Source organism: Heloderma suspectum, chromosome 1 (genome assembly GCF_057233095.1).
Source record: "Heloderma suspectum isolate Gila_16-S chromosome 1, 16-S_ref, whole genome shotgun sequence".
Lineage (NCBI taxonomy): Eukaryota > Metazoa > Chordata > Lepidosauria > Squamata > Helodermatidae > Heloderma > Heloderma suspectum.
Window position 1 is genome coordinate 377,017,195 of NC_139458.1, and position 12,632 is coordinate 377,029,826.

The 12,632-nt window shown below is 39.6% G+C and overlaps 1 protein-coding gene across 4 annotated transcripts in view; it reads left to right on the plus strand.

Annotated features, from left to right (window-relative positions):
* CRIM1 (cysteine rich transmembrane BMP regulator 1) overlaps positions 1 to 12,632 on the plus strand; it is a 241,057-nt gene that overhangs the window by 148,238 nt on the left and 80,187 nt on the right. For 3 of the 4 annotated variants that reach the window (XM_084828318.1, XM_084828317.1, XM_084828320.1), the window contains 3 exons: positions 1,961 to 2,203; positions 4,071 to 4,191; positions 10,614 to 10,735. In XM_084828318.1, coding sequence (XP_084684444.1) covers positions 1,961 to 2,203; positions 4,071 to 4,191; positions 10,614 to 10,735 — 486 coding nt within the window. The remainder of the gene's footprint in view (positions 1 to 1,960; positions 2,204 to 4,070; positions 4,192 to 10,613; positions 10,736 to 12,632) is intronic. The other variant, XM_084828321.1, reaches the window with a different exon arrangement.

The following is a 12,632-nucleotide window of genomic DNA, read 5'->3' on the forward strand; positions in this document are numbered from 1 at the left end:
CCTAGAAAGACAAAGTCTGTCCCTGCCTCCACGTTTTCTTCCTCTATTTGCCAGTTATCAATCAAGGTGGTTGCCATAATTTTGGTTTTTTTGAGGTTGAACTGTAACCCAGCTTTTGCACTTTCTTCTTTCACCGTAGTCATGAGGTTCCTCAGCTCCTCCTCGCTTTCAGCCATCAAAGTGGTATCATCTGCATATCTGAGATTGTTAATGTTTCTTCCAGTGATTTTAACTCCAGCCTTGGCTTCATCGAGCCCAGCACGTCGCATGATGTGTTCTGCATACAGGTTGAATAGGTAGGGTGAGAGTATACAACCCTGCCGTACTCCTTTCCCAATCTTAAACCAGTCCGTTGTTCCATGGTCTTTTCTTACCGTTGCTACTTGGTCGTTATACAGATTCCTCAGGAGGCAGACAAGATGACTTGGTATCCCCATCCCACCAAGAACTTGCCACAGTTTGTGATGATCCACACAGCCAAAGGCTTTAGAATAGTCAATAAAACAGAAATAGATGTTTTTCTGAAAGTCCCTGGCTTTCTCCATTATCCAGCGGATATTGGCAATTTGGTCTCTAGTTCCTCTGCCTTTTCTAAACCCAGCTTGTACATCTGGCAATTCTCGTTCCATGAATTGCTGGAGTCGACCTTGCAAGATCTTGAGCATTACCTTACTGGCATGTGAAATAAGTGCCACTGTTCGATAGTTTGAACATTCTTTGGTGCTTCCCTTTTTTGGTATGGGGATATAAGTTGATTTTTTCCAATCTGTTGGCCATTCTTGTGTTTTCCAGATTTGCTAGCATATGGCATGCGTCACCTTGACAGCATCATCAAGCTGGGATACCGTCATCTCCTGCTGCCTTGTTATTAGCAATGCCGCATGTGGTTAGAAAGAGTTAAAGTGTCTCTCAGATGGAGGCCACCCTGAGAAATGGCTATTTCCTCAGACAGGTCTTTAGGAAGGATACCAATCTTGCTTGTAGACAAACACCCAATCTGAGCATTTGCTTGCCAGCAGAAACAGTCTGTGAAACCATGTATGCCTTTTCATGTACTCTAGCAACACTATTACTTGGCCTGGCAGTATGAGCCATACTACCAAGATTTCATTTACCTGCATACCCTCAATTGTTATTTATGCTATCATATATTATTGCCGACACTACCCTTCTACTGTTTACATAGGCTAAACATGTTGCTACCTAAGACGATGAATGGACACAGAGACAGTGGGGGAACATTTCAATTTAAAGAGACATACTGTCTCTGACCCATAAGGTAGGCAAATCTAGGCTTCTGTCCCCAAAAAACGTATTTTACTTATGTCCCCTAAAAAACCTAGGCTTTTGAGAGTTCAGTAACAAATTTGGTCTACTCTTTGGCCTATATAAAAGCTACAAGTGGTTATCGCATTACATAAAGTAATAGTTCTTCATAGGATGTTTAGTGTACCTGTTGTTAAGTATTTATGGTATTATGTTCTGGCATATGCAGTTTGAGCACCTTCCAGGAAGGGTGGGCACACATAGGTTTCAAGGTTGATATCAATTGTATTTTAGAATTATACCCATGTTGTTAAGACGATCATTTTCTCTCTCGCTTGTGAAACTTCCGCCCACCCGCTGTACGTGTGTGTGTGCACGCACATGAGTTTTTTAAAAAAATAAAAACATGTGCATTCTGTGTACTTCATGCCTCTGAAGCAAGCATTTGGCAGTGAAAATCTTGCTATGGTAAATTAATATTTAAGTGTGACTGTCCCTTTGTCCATCATTGTGTTATCCACCAAAGCTAATATTAGTCAACAGAGTTGACATGCCCTTTGGGAAAAAGGCCATAGTTCAGTTAACATGGTTTCTAGTTATACCTGTTCTGCATGACAACTATGTCCAAACCACTGTGAAGCTTTAAATGTCAGGACAGCATATTACTGACATCCACACACTATCTTGTTTTCAGAAGAAAAGCCTGACTGCTCCAAGGCCCGTTGTGAAGTACAGTTTTCTCCTCGCTGTCCAGAAGATTCCATTTTGATTGAAGGGTATGCTCCACCTGGTGAATGCTGCCCTCTACCTAGCCGCTGCCTGTGCAACCCTGCAGGGTGTTTGAGGAAAGTTTGCCAACCAGGCTATTTGAATATATTGGTTTCTAAAGCATCAGGCAAGCCAGGGGAATGCTGTGACTTCTATGAATGTAAACCAGGTAATGTGTACTTCTTTCCCCACCCTCAGTTTTCTCGGTGTTTATATAAATAAATCTAGAGCTAAAAATCCAATGTGGGTTCCTTTGTGTGACTGTCTGCCCCCATCACTTTAACTTTATCAGAGGAAAAAGTGAGGCAGACGCTACAAAAGAGGGCTGATGTGAATGTTCAAGTCTGGCAGAGTTTCTCAGGCTTCAGGTGGGTTATTTATAAAACCCTCTGAAGTTCATGTGAGGGAAGCAAACATTAGGCTGTGGGGATGCTTACAGTTTCATGAGGAGACCAGGTGATCTATCATTTTCTTAGCAATGTATCCATTGCCATTCTGAAGAGATTTTTAAAACAACCGGCAGAGGCTGAGTACAGTGGCTTGCCTTTCTTTAAAAATGAAAGCAAGAAAAAGATGGAAAGACCATCCAGCCACCTTATAAAACTGAAAGTAATCCTGCCCACCCAAAAGTGTTGCAGCTTTCATGGGAATCCTGGAAAGGTCATAGAAATTCTGCCTGCACATTTGCTGGATGATGAAGGTCTAGCACATGGGTGGGAAACCTCGTATCCATATCCAGCCCTCTTGGGGTCCCAATCTGGCTCTCTGGGCTTTCTCAAAGGGTCACACCCCTTCTCCTGGCTCTTGTCCCAACCACCAATTGTTCTGTGGTTTACCTGCTTTTGTGCAGGCTTCCCCGCACTCTAAAAGGTTTAAATGCCTCTCCTAAGGTTTAGTTAATGGCAGTAAGAGTTTTAAGCTACAATATGTGTGTGTGTGTGTGGGGGGGGTATTTTTCTCCCCACCTTCTTTTCCCTATCCCTGGTCTAGTAAAATTGGAAGTGGACCTGTACCCAAGTCCTACTCTTAATATTTAATATAACCAGTGGGGTTTACACCTGAATAGGCCTGCTTTCAATCAGGTTGATAGTGTCCCTTCTTTTTATAAGTAGTCAACTTAGACTACTGTATTGGCACTGAAAGGAAAGTTGCTAGATGGTCTTTTTGCTCAGTTCTTATAAGCCTCCAAAGCAGGTTCAATTCCAATCATTCATTTCTATATCATGTACTCTAAATGGCCACAGTGTAAGTAACTGTTGTTTTTTTCTGTTTTTTTCCCCTAACTGAGACTGATAGGTCATGATACAGTTACAATCTAGTCATTTAAAACTTTCATCACATAGTAATATATATTTATTTTCAAATTGTGTACCCCTGGCTACCAAGTCACTGAACAAAAATCATTTTTAGAATAATAAAAATCTCATTCATTTTACCATGCTTGTCACCAGAATTAAATTTATGGTCAGCACTTTTGACCTGGCCACTTTATTGCAGACCCCTGGCTAAAATGTTTGGGACTTGGCCCCCCCATGGACATGTCTTGCCTCCATGTGTTAGCATACAATACAAGAGCGGCATATACTACTTTGAATCCTTTTATGATGTAAATTTGTGATTCTTATTCCTCAAAATAAGATTTAAGTATTGCATATGTCTTTTATATTTGCAATAGAATTAACATTCATAGATCATATTTCCGTGTTATCTTAATATATGGAAGCGAGATGTTCTGGGAGCAGGAGTAATTGTGTTCCACCATATGTTTGATATTTGTGAATGTGTGTGAATAGGCCCCCTGACACGGTTATTCTGAGAATTCAGATTTTGAGACGGTTGGTTGGCTTAGATGCCTATCTACATTTACAGTAATCGAGAGACTGAATTTGAAATATTATGGTTATCGCTCAGTGACCTTTGTACCATGACATAGGCCTTCCTGTTTTATCAATAAGTAAAACAATAGGACTCTTTACTGTCATGCTTTCTAAAGCAAGTTGAGTCTTAATCTTTTTTCTGGTTTGTTTTTCCAACAGTGTTCAGCATTGACTGTAGTACAGTGGAATGCCCTCCTGTCCAACAAGTTGTTTGTCCTTTGGATAGCTATGAAACTCAAGTCAGGCTGACAGCTGATGGATGTTGTACTCTTCCTACAAGGTTTGTTATATATTTGATATAAAAGTTTCACAGTAATTGCATATAGGATTTCTACTTAAGAATTCAAAGCTGTTAATGATAAGAGTCAAAGATGCCAAGTATTTTTTTTAAGGCTCTTTTTTTTTTTAAGGCTCTGATTTTAAGGCTCTTTTTCTCACTTGAGTTTTTAATGAAGAATTGCTAGATGTATCTTGAGCAATTGTTATACAGAAATGTTAACAACAGAAATGGAAGAAGAAACATTTACTTCCAGTTCTTGAATGTGTTTTATGAGAATGACAAAATCTTTTCTTTAACTAAAATCATTATGGGCAAAATAATATATTTCTCATTTGTGTAATACAAAAGTAGGATACATTTTAGCTGACAGCTCTCATATTTTTATTAGCCTGAACTTAGAAACTTATTTAGAAAGGCTGCACCAAAATAGCATATTTTTATAGTTAGGAACAGCACAAGAAAAGAACTTGATGTCCTACAGCTTTATTTCATATATAATGTTTGGTATTTTTTAATAGGTTTTGTGTAAGTATAGGTTTAAAGTTTGTTCCCTAGGAGGTGCCTCTAAATCTTGGGTTATATTGATATCAAGGGATACTTTCAATAAACTACATCTGATAAGAAGCTGCACATCTTTTTCAGATTTATACTAGCAACTAATTTATGACACAACCTCAAGTGTTGACTTCAGTAATGTGCTATATAGGAGCCATAGGACATTTCATGGCCCGCTAAGTTGATATTGTAAGATGAGGAACTGAAGATAAGGCAGATCTCAGGATTTGTACAGATCTTCAAGACAGCCCAGCATAAAATCTCCTAAGTTTGCCCATATCTCATCCAAACACTTCTTCTCCTTCTGCCTTGTGGTCAGCAGCCAGAGCCCATCAGATTTTGAGGTTCTGGAATATTGTCCCCCTGTAAATAGAGTATCCTCCACTTCAAACCAACACCTTATATGTTCTGCTTCTTCCATCAAATAACCCCTTAAATATACTCTCACCAGAACTACCTGACATGTGGCACAAACCAGTCCATACTGAAGCATTACAGAACCACTCTGCTACTCAGACCTTTGCCCAGTGAGAAACTGCAGTAGCTCAAACAAATGGGCGGAAACAAGGAATTTCATTCATATTTAAAATACATTGGCTAATTTCAGACCTCAAGATACACAATAACACAGTTAGCACTGAACACTAAACCATGTTTTAGCAGTATATGGCCAAGCTGGAATGAGCCCACACAAGACTCAAGCTCTTCCACTTTCTCCCTTCACTCTCTTCCTCCCACGTAGCCAAGTCGAAGATTTGTCTGCATTTAGTTTGACTTTCACAGAGTCTTCTCATTGCACACAGAGCAGAGAACATGATTTATAATGAACTCTGGTCAAGTTTCAAAAGAAGTCAACTTCAAACCATGGGTTATGAAGCTGGCTTGCTAGACTATGTTATAAACCGCAATCACTGGTTTGAATGCAATAAAAAGGCCAAGATTCTTTGGAAGTGAAATTAAATGCTGCTGAAATTCTCTACGCAGCAATGCAGGGAAGGGACAGCATCTCTGGCTTGCAGTGACTCCTTCCTGCTCATGCATATCTCGCTAAATTATGTTTTAGCATGACATGCTAATCATTTAATCACTATGCTGATAGCCTCCTGGCTGTTCAGCCTTAACCAATGCCTGCCAGAACCCAATTTTATTGCTTTGATTCTCAGCCACTGCAGCCTTAACCATTGCCTGCCTGAAGCCAGCTACTGTTGTTGTCATCTCCTACCCTCTTCAACCTTATCTTTTGACAGTTGGAGGGTCAGCCTGTTGTAACAGCAACAGATACATAGGCTTCTGCAGTCCTGTGGATGTCAGCGGTAGACAGAAGAGGGCATGTGACGTTGGAGGCTGCAACTGGAGAAGAACTTGAGTCCTTTCATTTGATAGGTGTGCGCTAAAGTGGAACATATTAAATTTCTGCACCAGGATCTGTACTGGATAATCTCCAACTCAATATGAGGCATTGGTCGGGCCCTTAATAATTTATTTTCATAAAGCAGCCTGCAGACAATCTTTTTATCCTTTGCTCATGCATAGAGAGGAATTCCAGATCTCAGTTTTTAATAGCTGTTAAGCTATTAAATAGCTCCAAATAAACTTTGGAGAAAGCATGATATACAATTGTAAATAATTTATGTTGTGTATTTATAATTTCCAAGAATAGCTGAGATATGAACTTAAGGTATACATAAGTAAAGACTTACAGTTTACATACTGCCAGAACTCGTACTTTAAACATTGCAAGTGATTAGTGCAGTCACATAATTAAGATAAACTATTCAGTTTAATTCTTCTTAAAGTGTAAGTGTAGGCTTAGCATTAATAAATTAAGAGAGCAACCATATGTCCCCTAGACAGGGGAACATAGGATATTTTGGTTTCCTGGACCCAAGCTCAGAGGCAGGGCTCGGGAGCCGAGAAACCACACTCCCCACTTTCCCCCTCGCAGCCATCACGGAGAGAGCTCCACTAGCTGCTTCTTGTTGTTGTTCAGTCGTTCAGTCGTGTCCGACTCTTCGTGACCCCATGGACCATAGCACGCCAGGCCTTCCTGTCCTGCGCTCTCTCCCGGAGCGTGCTCAAGTTCATATTCATTGCATCCGTGATGCTATCTAGCCATCTCATCTAGCTGCTTCTATGACCATGCAAATGTGAGCATGTAGTACGGGGAAGGGGGTGTGCCATACAACAAATCCTATGGCCACCCCAGCCTCCTTCCCTCCCCAGTGCCTCAGCTAGATGGGCAAAAACGCCCATCTAGCTTAACTGCAGAGCAGGAGGCGTGATGCACCTCCCGCTCTGCATAGGATACTCATAAATCTCCAAGTTTGGAGGGTTACAAGTATCCAGGGCGCATCCCATAGGATTGCACCCTAAGTTTACAAGAATTAATGAATGGTGCCCAGGTATTCATAACCTTGTCTCAATTTTGACATCTTTCTTTAATTAAAAGATGTCAGTTTCAGTATTGTTGCAACAAAGTCCCATAATTTATCCACTCATTTATTTATATTTGGCATTTTAGATAATTTCCAGTATTTAGTAGCTACTGTGATGATATATTTCTCTTTTCATATTAGATCTCTTGTGTAGATTAAAAAAGAGAGTAGAGGTTCATGCCTGATAGCCTGGTATCTTCTCTACTGAGGCTTTTTTTATTTTCCTCCAGTATTGTTTGTATTAGTTGGGCTGGGTGATGATATTGTAAGGGATAGAACTAATCATCTGCTAGAAAGATGGTTCAATTTATAATTTCATGGATCTTGCAAATCTCATAGCTTGCTTTTTGTGTGGGCTTTTATAACAGTAGTTCTGTGAGTTTATAACACTAATTAGGACCTCATGACACTGGGATTACAGATGTCCTTCCATTTCACTAGATCTTGAGTTTCTGCCTCATTTCTAGCTCTGAAACATTCTATAGAAATCAGGAAATAAAATAGTATATCCTATATACACTTATCAGGGAATAAGCCCCATTGAACTCAGATGGGCTTACTTCTGAGTAGACATGTATAGGATTGCACTGTTACAGAAAGAGTAGCGGCAAGTCCAGACAGAAAACTTGTTTTCAGAGCCCAGAGTTGTTATTTTCATCCTTATAACTGCATGATATAACATAAATGGTTAGATAACGACTGATGTCAATGTATTCAAAACTCATAATACAAAAAGTATGTTTATCCTTACACCAGCAAGAGTAATGTCAATGTTGCATTTTATACTAACTAGCTTGTGGTTATTTTAAGCCTCTTCCTCTTCGTATGTCTGTTTGTTCCAGTCTTTTGTGTGCACTTACTCACTTGTTTTAATCATCACATTCGCTTCTCTACTCTCTGTGTTAGCTTTAGAACCGTGATGTGAGCTATTATACTAATTATTGCAAGAGATTTTTAGCGTCTTTAACCATCATTGTTACTTCGCCGCCATTTCTTAAAACAGGAGACATTATTTCTTTGTATTAAAACTCTAGTCCCTACATGTACACTTTGTATTTCTATTTCTTCACAATTTAATCTGTATATTCATTTATCCCTCTTCTTTTTCTGTCTCTTGTTAGTGGCCAACCATCTGTCACTTAATACTGGTTAGCAGCAGCCCAATATTAGATTACAGGAAAAGTAGAAACATCCAAAACCTTCTCCAGTCTTTTGCTTTCCAGATGTTTTGGACTTCAGCTCCCATCAGCTCAAGCCAGCATAGCCAATGGTCAAGAATCCTGGCAGTTGTAGTCCAAAACATCTGGAGGGCACCAGGTTGGGGAAGCTCTCTTATATCATTACCTATTCAGCCCCAATAATCAGTCTTAAAAGACTCACCCACACTGCCAACAAAGATCATAGTATTCCTTCCTCTCCTGAAAATAATTCATATTGTTATTGCTATGCAAGTCTTGCTGAGAAGATTTGCCCATGATGGCACATCCTTGCGCCACTCTAACCAAAAGGGATGATCCCCTCTGGTGGTGCCACACCCCAGTGACTACTTGGTTTTAAAGTGTCCACTAGAGTCCATTCTTGTTGCTGCCTTCCCTCTCTGAAATCACCTCAATTAGAGACAGTACTCCTGCTCTTTGGCGTTCTTGAGCTGCCTACCTACGGCATTGGTGGATGGACAAGAGGCTTTCCACAGAGGGAAGAAAACAGTGTCAAAGGTGCCTTACCCCACCCTTGCTAATCTCTTCATCCACCATGTGTATTCATTTTAGACCTTATAGCTCATACACTTGGCCTATTTTGATTACCTTCTCTTGGCTTTGATTACATCTCACAAAATAGATGCTATTGTTAAATTACCAACAAAACGTGCTCAATCCAGTTCAGGCTATTCTAAAATCTAAACTATATTATTGTTATGCTTTCTCAACAAGTGAAAATTAAATACAAAATCTTATTCTGTTGAATATTCCAATCTACTTTGTGATATGATCCTCTAAGGATTAGATCAAGCATTCCCCAACCATGCTGGCTGGGGGTGATGAGAATTGTAGTCCAGCACATCTAGAGAGAACCAGGATGGGGAAGGCTGGCTCTGAGCCCAAACACAATCAACACATAGCACATATCAAGATTACAGTACACAAAAAACCAGGAGTAAACCAGATCCACCCTTGTTGATTAGGGGCTTGAATCAGTTTTAAAAACCTTGTCCCCAAGCAACCAGTAGAACACTAAAACATACATAAAATAGAATAGATAACTAAGAGTCAGCATTCAAATTCTGAAACAGTACAGTAAATAATATTGAGTAATAAAAAGCCTGATCAGCCAACACCTTCCCAGGTCTTTTGAAATGAAGAAGCTTTAACTAATCTCTTTGAAATGAAATGGGTATGGTGAACATCTCTGGGAACGTATTTCCATAAAGTGGACACCATCACTAAAAAAAAAAAAAAGGCATTAGTCCTCTCCCCCCCCCACCCCCCAGTTTCGGAGGTCCTGAATCTTTCCTCCCCAGTACATTTTTGGTGATTAATACAGTTGGCCATAATACATCAATATATATTGTACTCTTCTTTAGGGATAAGTCAATAGTCATCTTTTTTTCTCACTTTAACATGTCTCCCTCATATATATATTCTTTTTCCTAATTGTATCTTCTCTGCCAGACTTCTCTTTAAAAAGGAGTTTGATCGCTCTTGCATAACCCAGACACTTACTCCTAAATATTCCTTATAGGTAGGTGATATGTTTAGACTGGTCTAGAAAGGTTAAGATTTATTATGTATACAAGTGTCTTCTGCTTGAAAAACTGTTGTCCAGAAAATGCCTCGGGTGTGAGTATAGAAACACCTGAGACTGTTCACTTTTCCATTAATTGAGCTCAAATGGGATACACAAGTAAAGAATCTGAAGCAGCTTGAACTTTGACAGGTATGTTTTTGCCAGAATACATGTAATTAGAAATAGTAGGTATAACAATCCTGATTACACTTATTCTTCACTTCCATGTGATTTCAAAGTAAAAAACACAGCACTAATCTTGAGGAAATGATTTGCTAGAGATGGTGATAGTAAGAATATTTTAGTAGTTTTAAAGTGCAGAGTACTTTGTAGTCTTTGGGCAGGGCTCTCACAATAGCCCTGTGAGGTATATACTTAGTTTTTAAAGTAAGGCATTAGTATTATTTCAACACGTTTACATCCCCCCCCCACAAGTGAACATCTGTCTTCTGATCAAAGTCAAGTATAGTCCTTTGGAACAATTGTTTAATTTTGTTTACTGTATTGTGTTTAAAGTAGCCATGTTGTCTTTTTATTATGTAACAACAGAAAACCAGTTTGCTTTCATGAGCTTTTTTCCCTGTTTGTGTTTCTCCACCTCATATGTTGCCTCACTTATTTATGGAGCTTTCAATGCTTCGGTTTCAGGTGCGAATGTCTCTCTGGTTTATGTGGTGTTCCAAAATGCGAGGCAGGCTACATCCCCCAAATAGTGTCACGTGGAGACGGAACACCTGGCAAGTGCTGTGATGTCTTTGAATGTGTCAATGGTATGTTATGTTCATAGTGTACTTAAGCTGCACATTTTTATGTGTTGGCATATGAATAATTTTAACATGCTTTCCAACATGGGGCATAAGAAAAACTCAAGTAGATATTATGCAGGAGCTGCTACGAGACAGTTTTCTACTCAAACTTCTAATGGGTCGTCTATTTTTAGCAGCAACACCACTTGCCCACTAAACGACAACACTGACATTAAAATCCATTTACCATGTTTCCCTTAAACTCGAATACTGAATTTAGAGGAGCGTACCAACATACATAGCTGGGGCTCCAAAGAAAGTATTCTGCCTCTAGTTTTTGCTGGAAAATAAATCACTGGGAGTGGGGAAAGAAATGCCTTAAATAGAACATTTTAGTTGTACCTATATACTGTGGTATAAAAATCAAGTAGCTAATTGAACCTTTCAGAGAGCTTCCTTAGGCAGAAGACTTCTTGCGTGCTCTTCTTATTCCTTACACACACACCTCTTACGTACTAGTTTTCTGGTTTGCTATTGACTGAGGAAACAGAGTGGGTATCCAGGCTTCTGCTACCCTCTCGTCTTCTAACCAACAAAACTGGCAACTAGCAGAGTGAACGTCTGAGGCTGAAATCTCCAAGCACGCCTATATTTAAGATGAAGAATATCTTAATTGTTATTATGCCAAAATGCATCTGGTTTGCCAGATATGATGGTGCCCTGGCTAAGGATGTGATTTATGTCTGTAATGCTTATTATTTTTAAATAACATATATAAATACACATATATTTGAGAAAATTTATTAGAATTCGCCATCGCAGATGGTATCAGTTGACGTCATTTCTGATCTGGATCCATAAAGCAACTGCCACAGTTGTTCAAAATAAATTATTAACACACTGCTCTACCTCTGTTTTCTAATGACTAACCTCAGCAAAGCTGAGCAACTCCTGTATAAGTACTTGGAGGTGGTTTTGGGATGGATGGGGTGAACAAACTGAAGCTTAATCCAGACAAGACAGAAGTATTTTGGGTGGGAAAATCTGCTGATCTGGATAGAGGGGACTCAATTGGTACTGGGTGAGGTTCCACTCCCCCCCAAAAGGACCAGGTTCATAGTTTGGGGGTCCTTCTGGACTCATTGCTGACTAGGAAGCACAGGTGGCGGCAGTAGCCAGGAGTGCCTTTTAGTAACTTTGGTTGGTGTCAGCTGAGACCCTGTCTAGGGGAAGCAGACCTGGCCTCAGTTTTATATGCCCTAATTACATTTAGACAGGACTACTGTAATGTGTTCTGTGTGGGGCTGCCTAAGAAAAGACTCAGAAACTCCGGCTGGTACAGAATGCGGCCACTCACATAGTTGTTGGGGCTAGACAGTTAAATAATATTACACCTATTCTGTACCAGCTGCACAGGTTGCCAGTGTGTTTCTGGGCCCAGTTCAGAGTGCTGGCATTGACCTTTAAAGCCGTAAATGCTTTGGGTCCAGGATGCTTGAAGATCCGCCTACATCTGTATAAACCTGTCTGTATTTTAAGATCATCTTTGGAGGCCCTACTCACTGTCCACCACTAAGATCAGTAAGGTTGGCAGGCACTAGATCTTCTCTGTGGTGGCTGTGGAATTCCCTCCCAAGAGATATATGTCTGGCACCCTCTGTGGCTGAATTTAAGAGGGCTTTTAAAACATACCTGTTTCTCTGGCTTTTAACTGAAAAGCTTTTATTGTACGTCTTGCTGCTACATATTTGAACTGTATTTTATGTAATTGTATTATACTTAATTTTATTTTAACTGGCTTATTTTAAAATTCTTTACATTTAAGGTGTTTTTATATTGAATTTTATTGTTTTATATTGTAAGCCACCTTAGGAAGACTGAGAAATATATTAAATAATAATAAAGTATTCCAGGGGTCCCC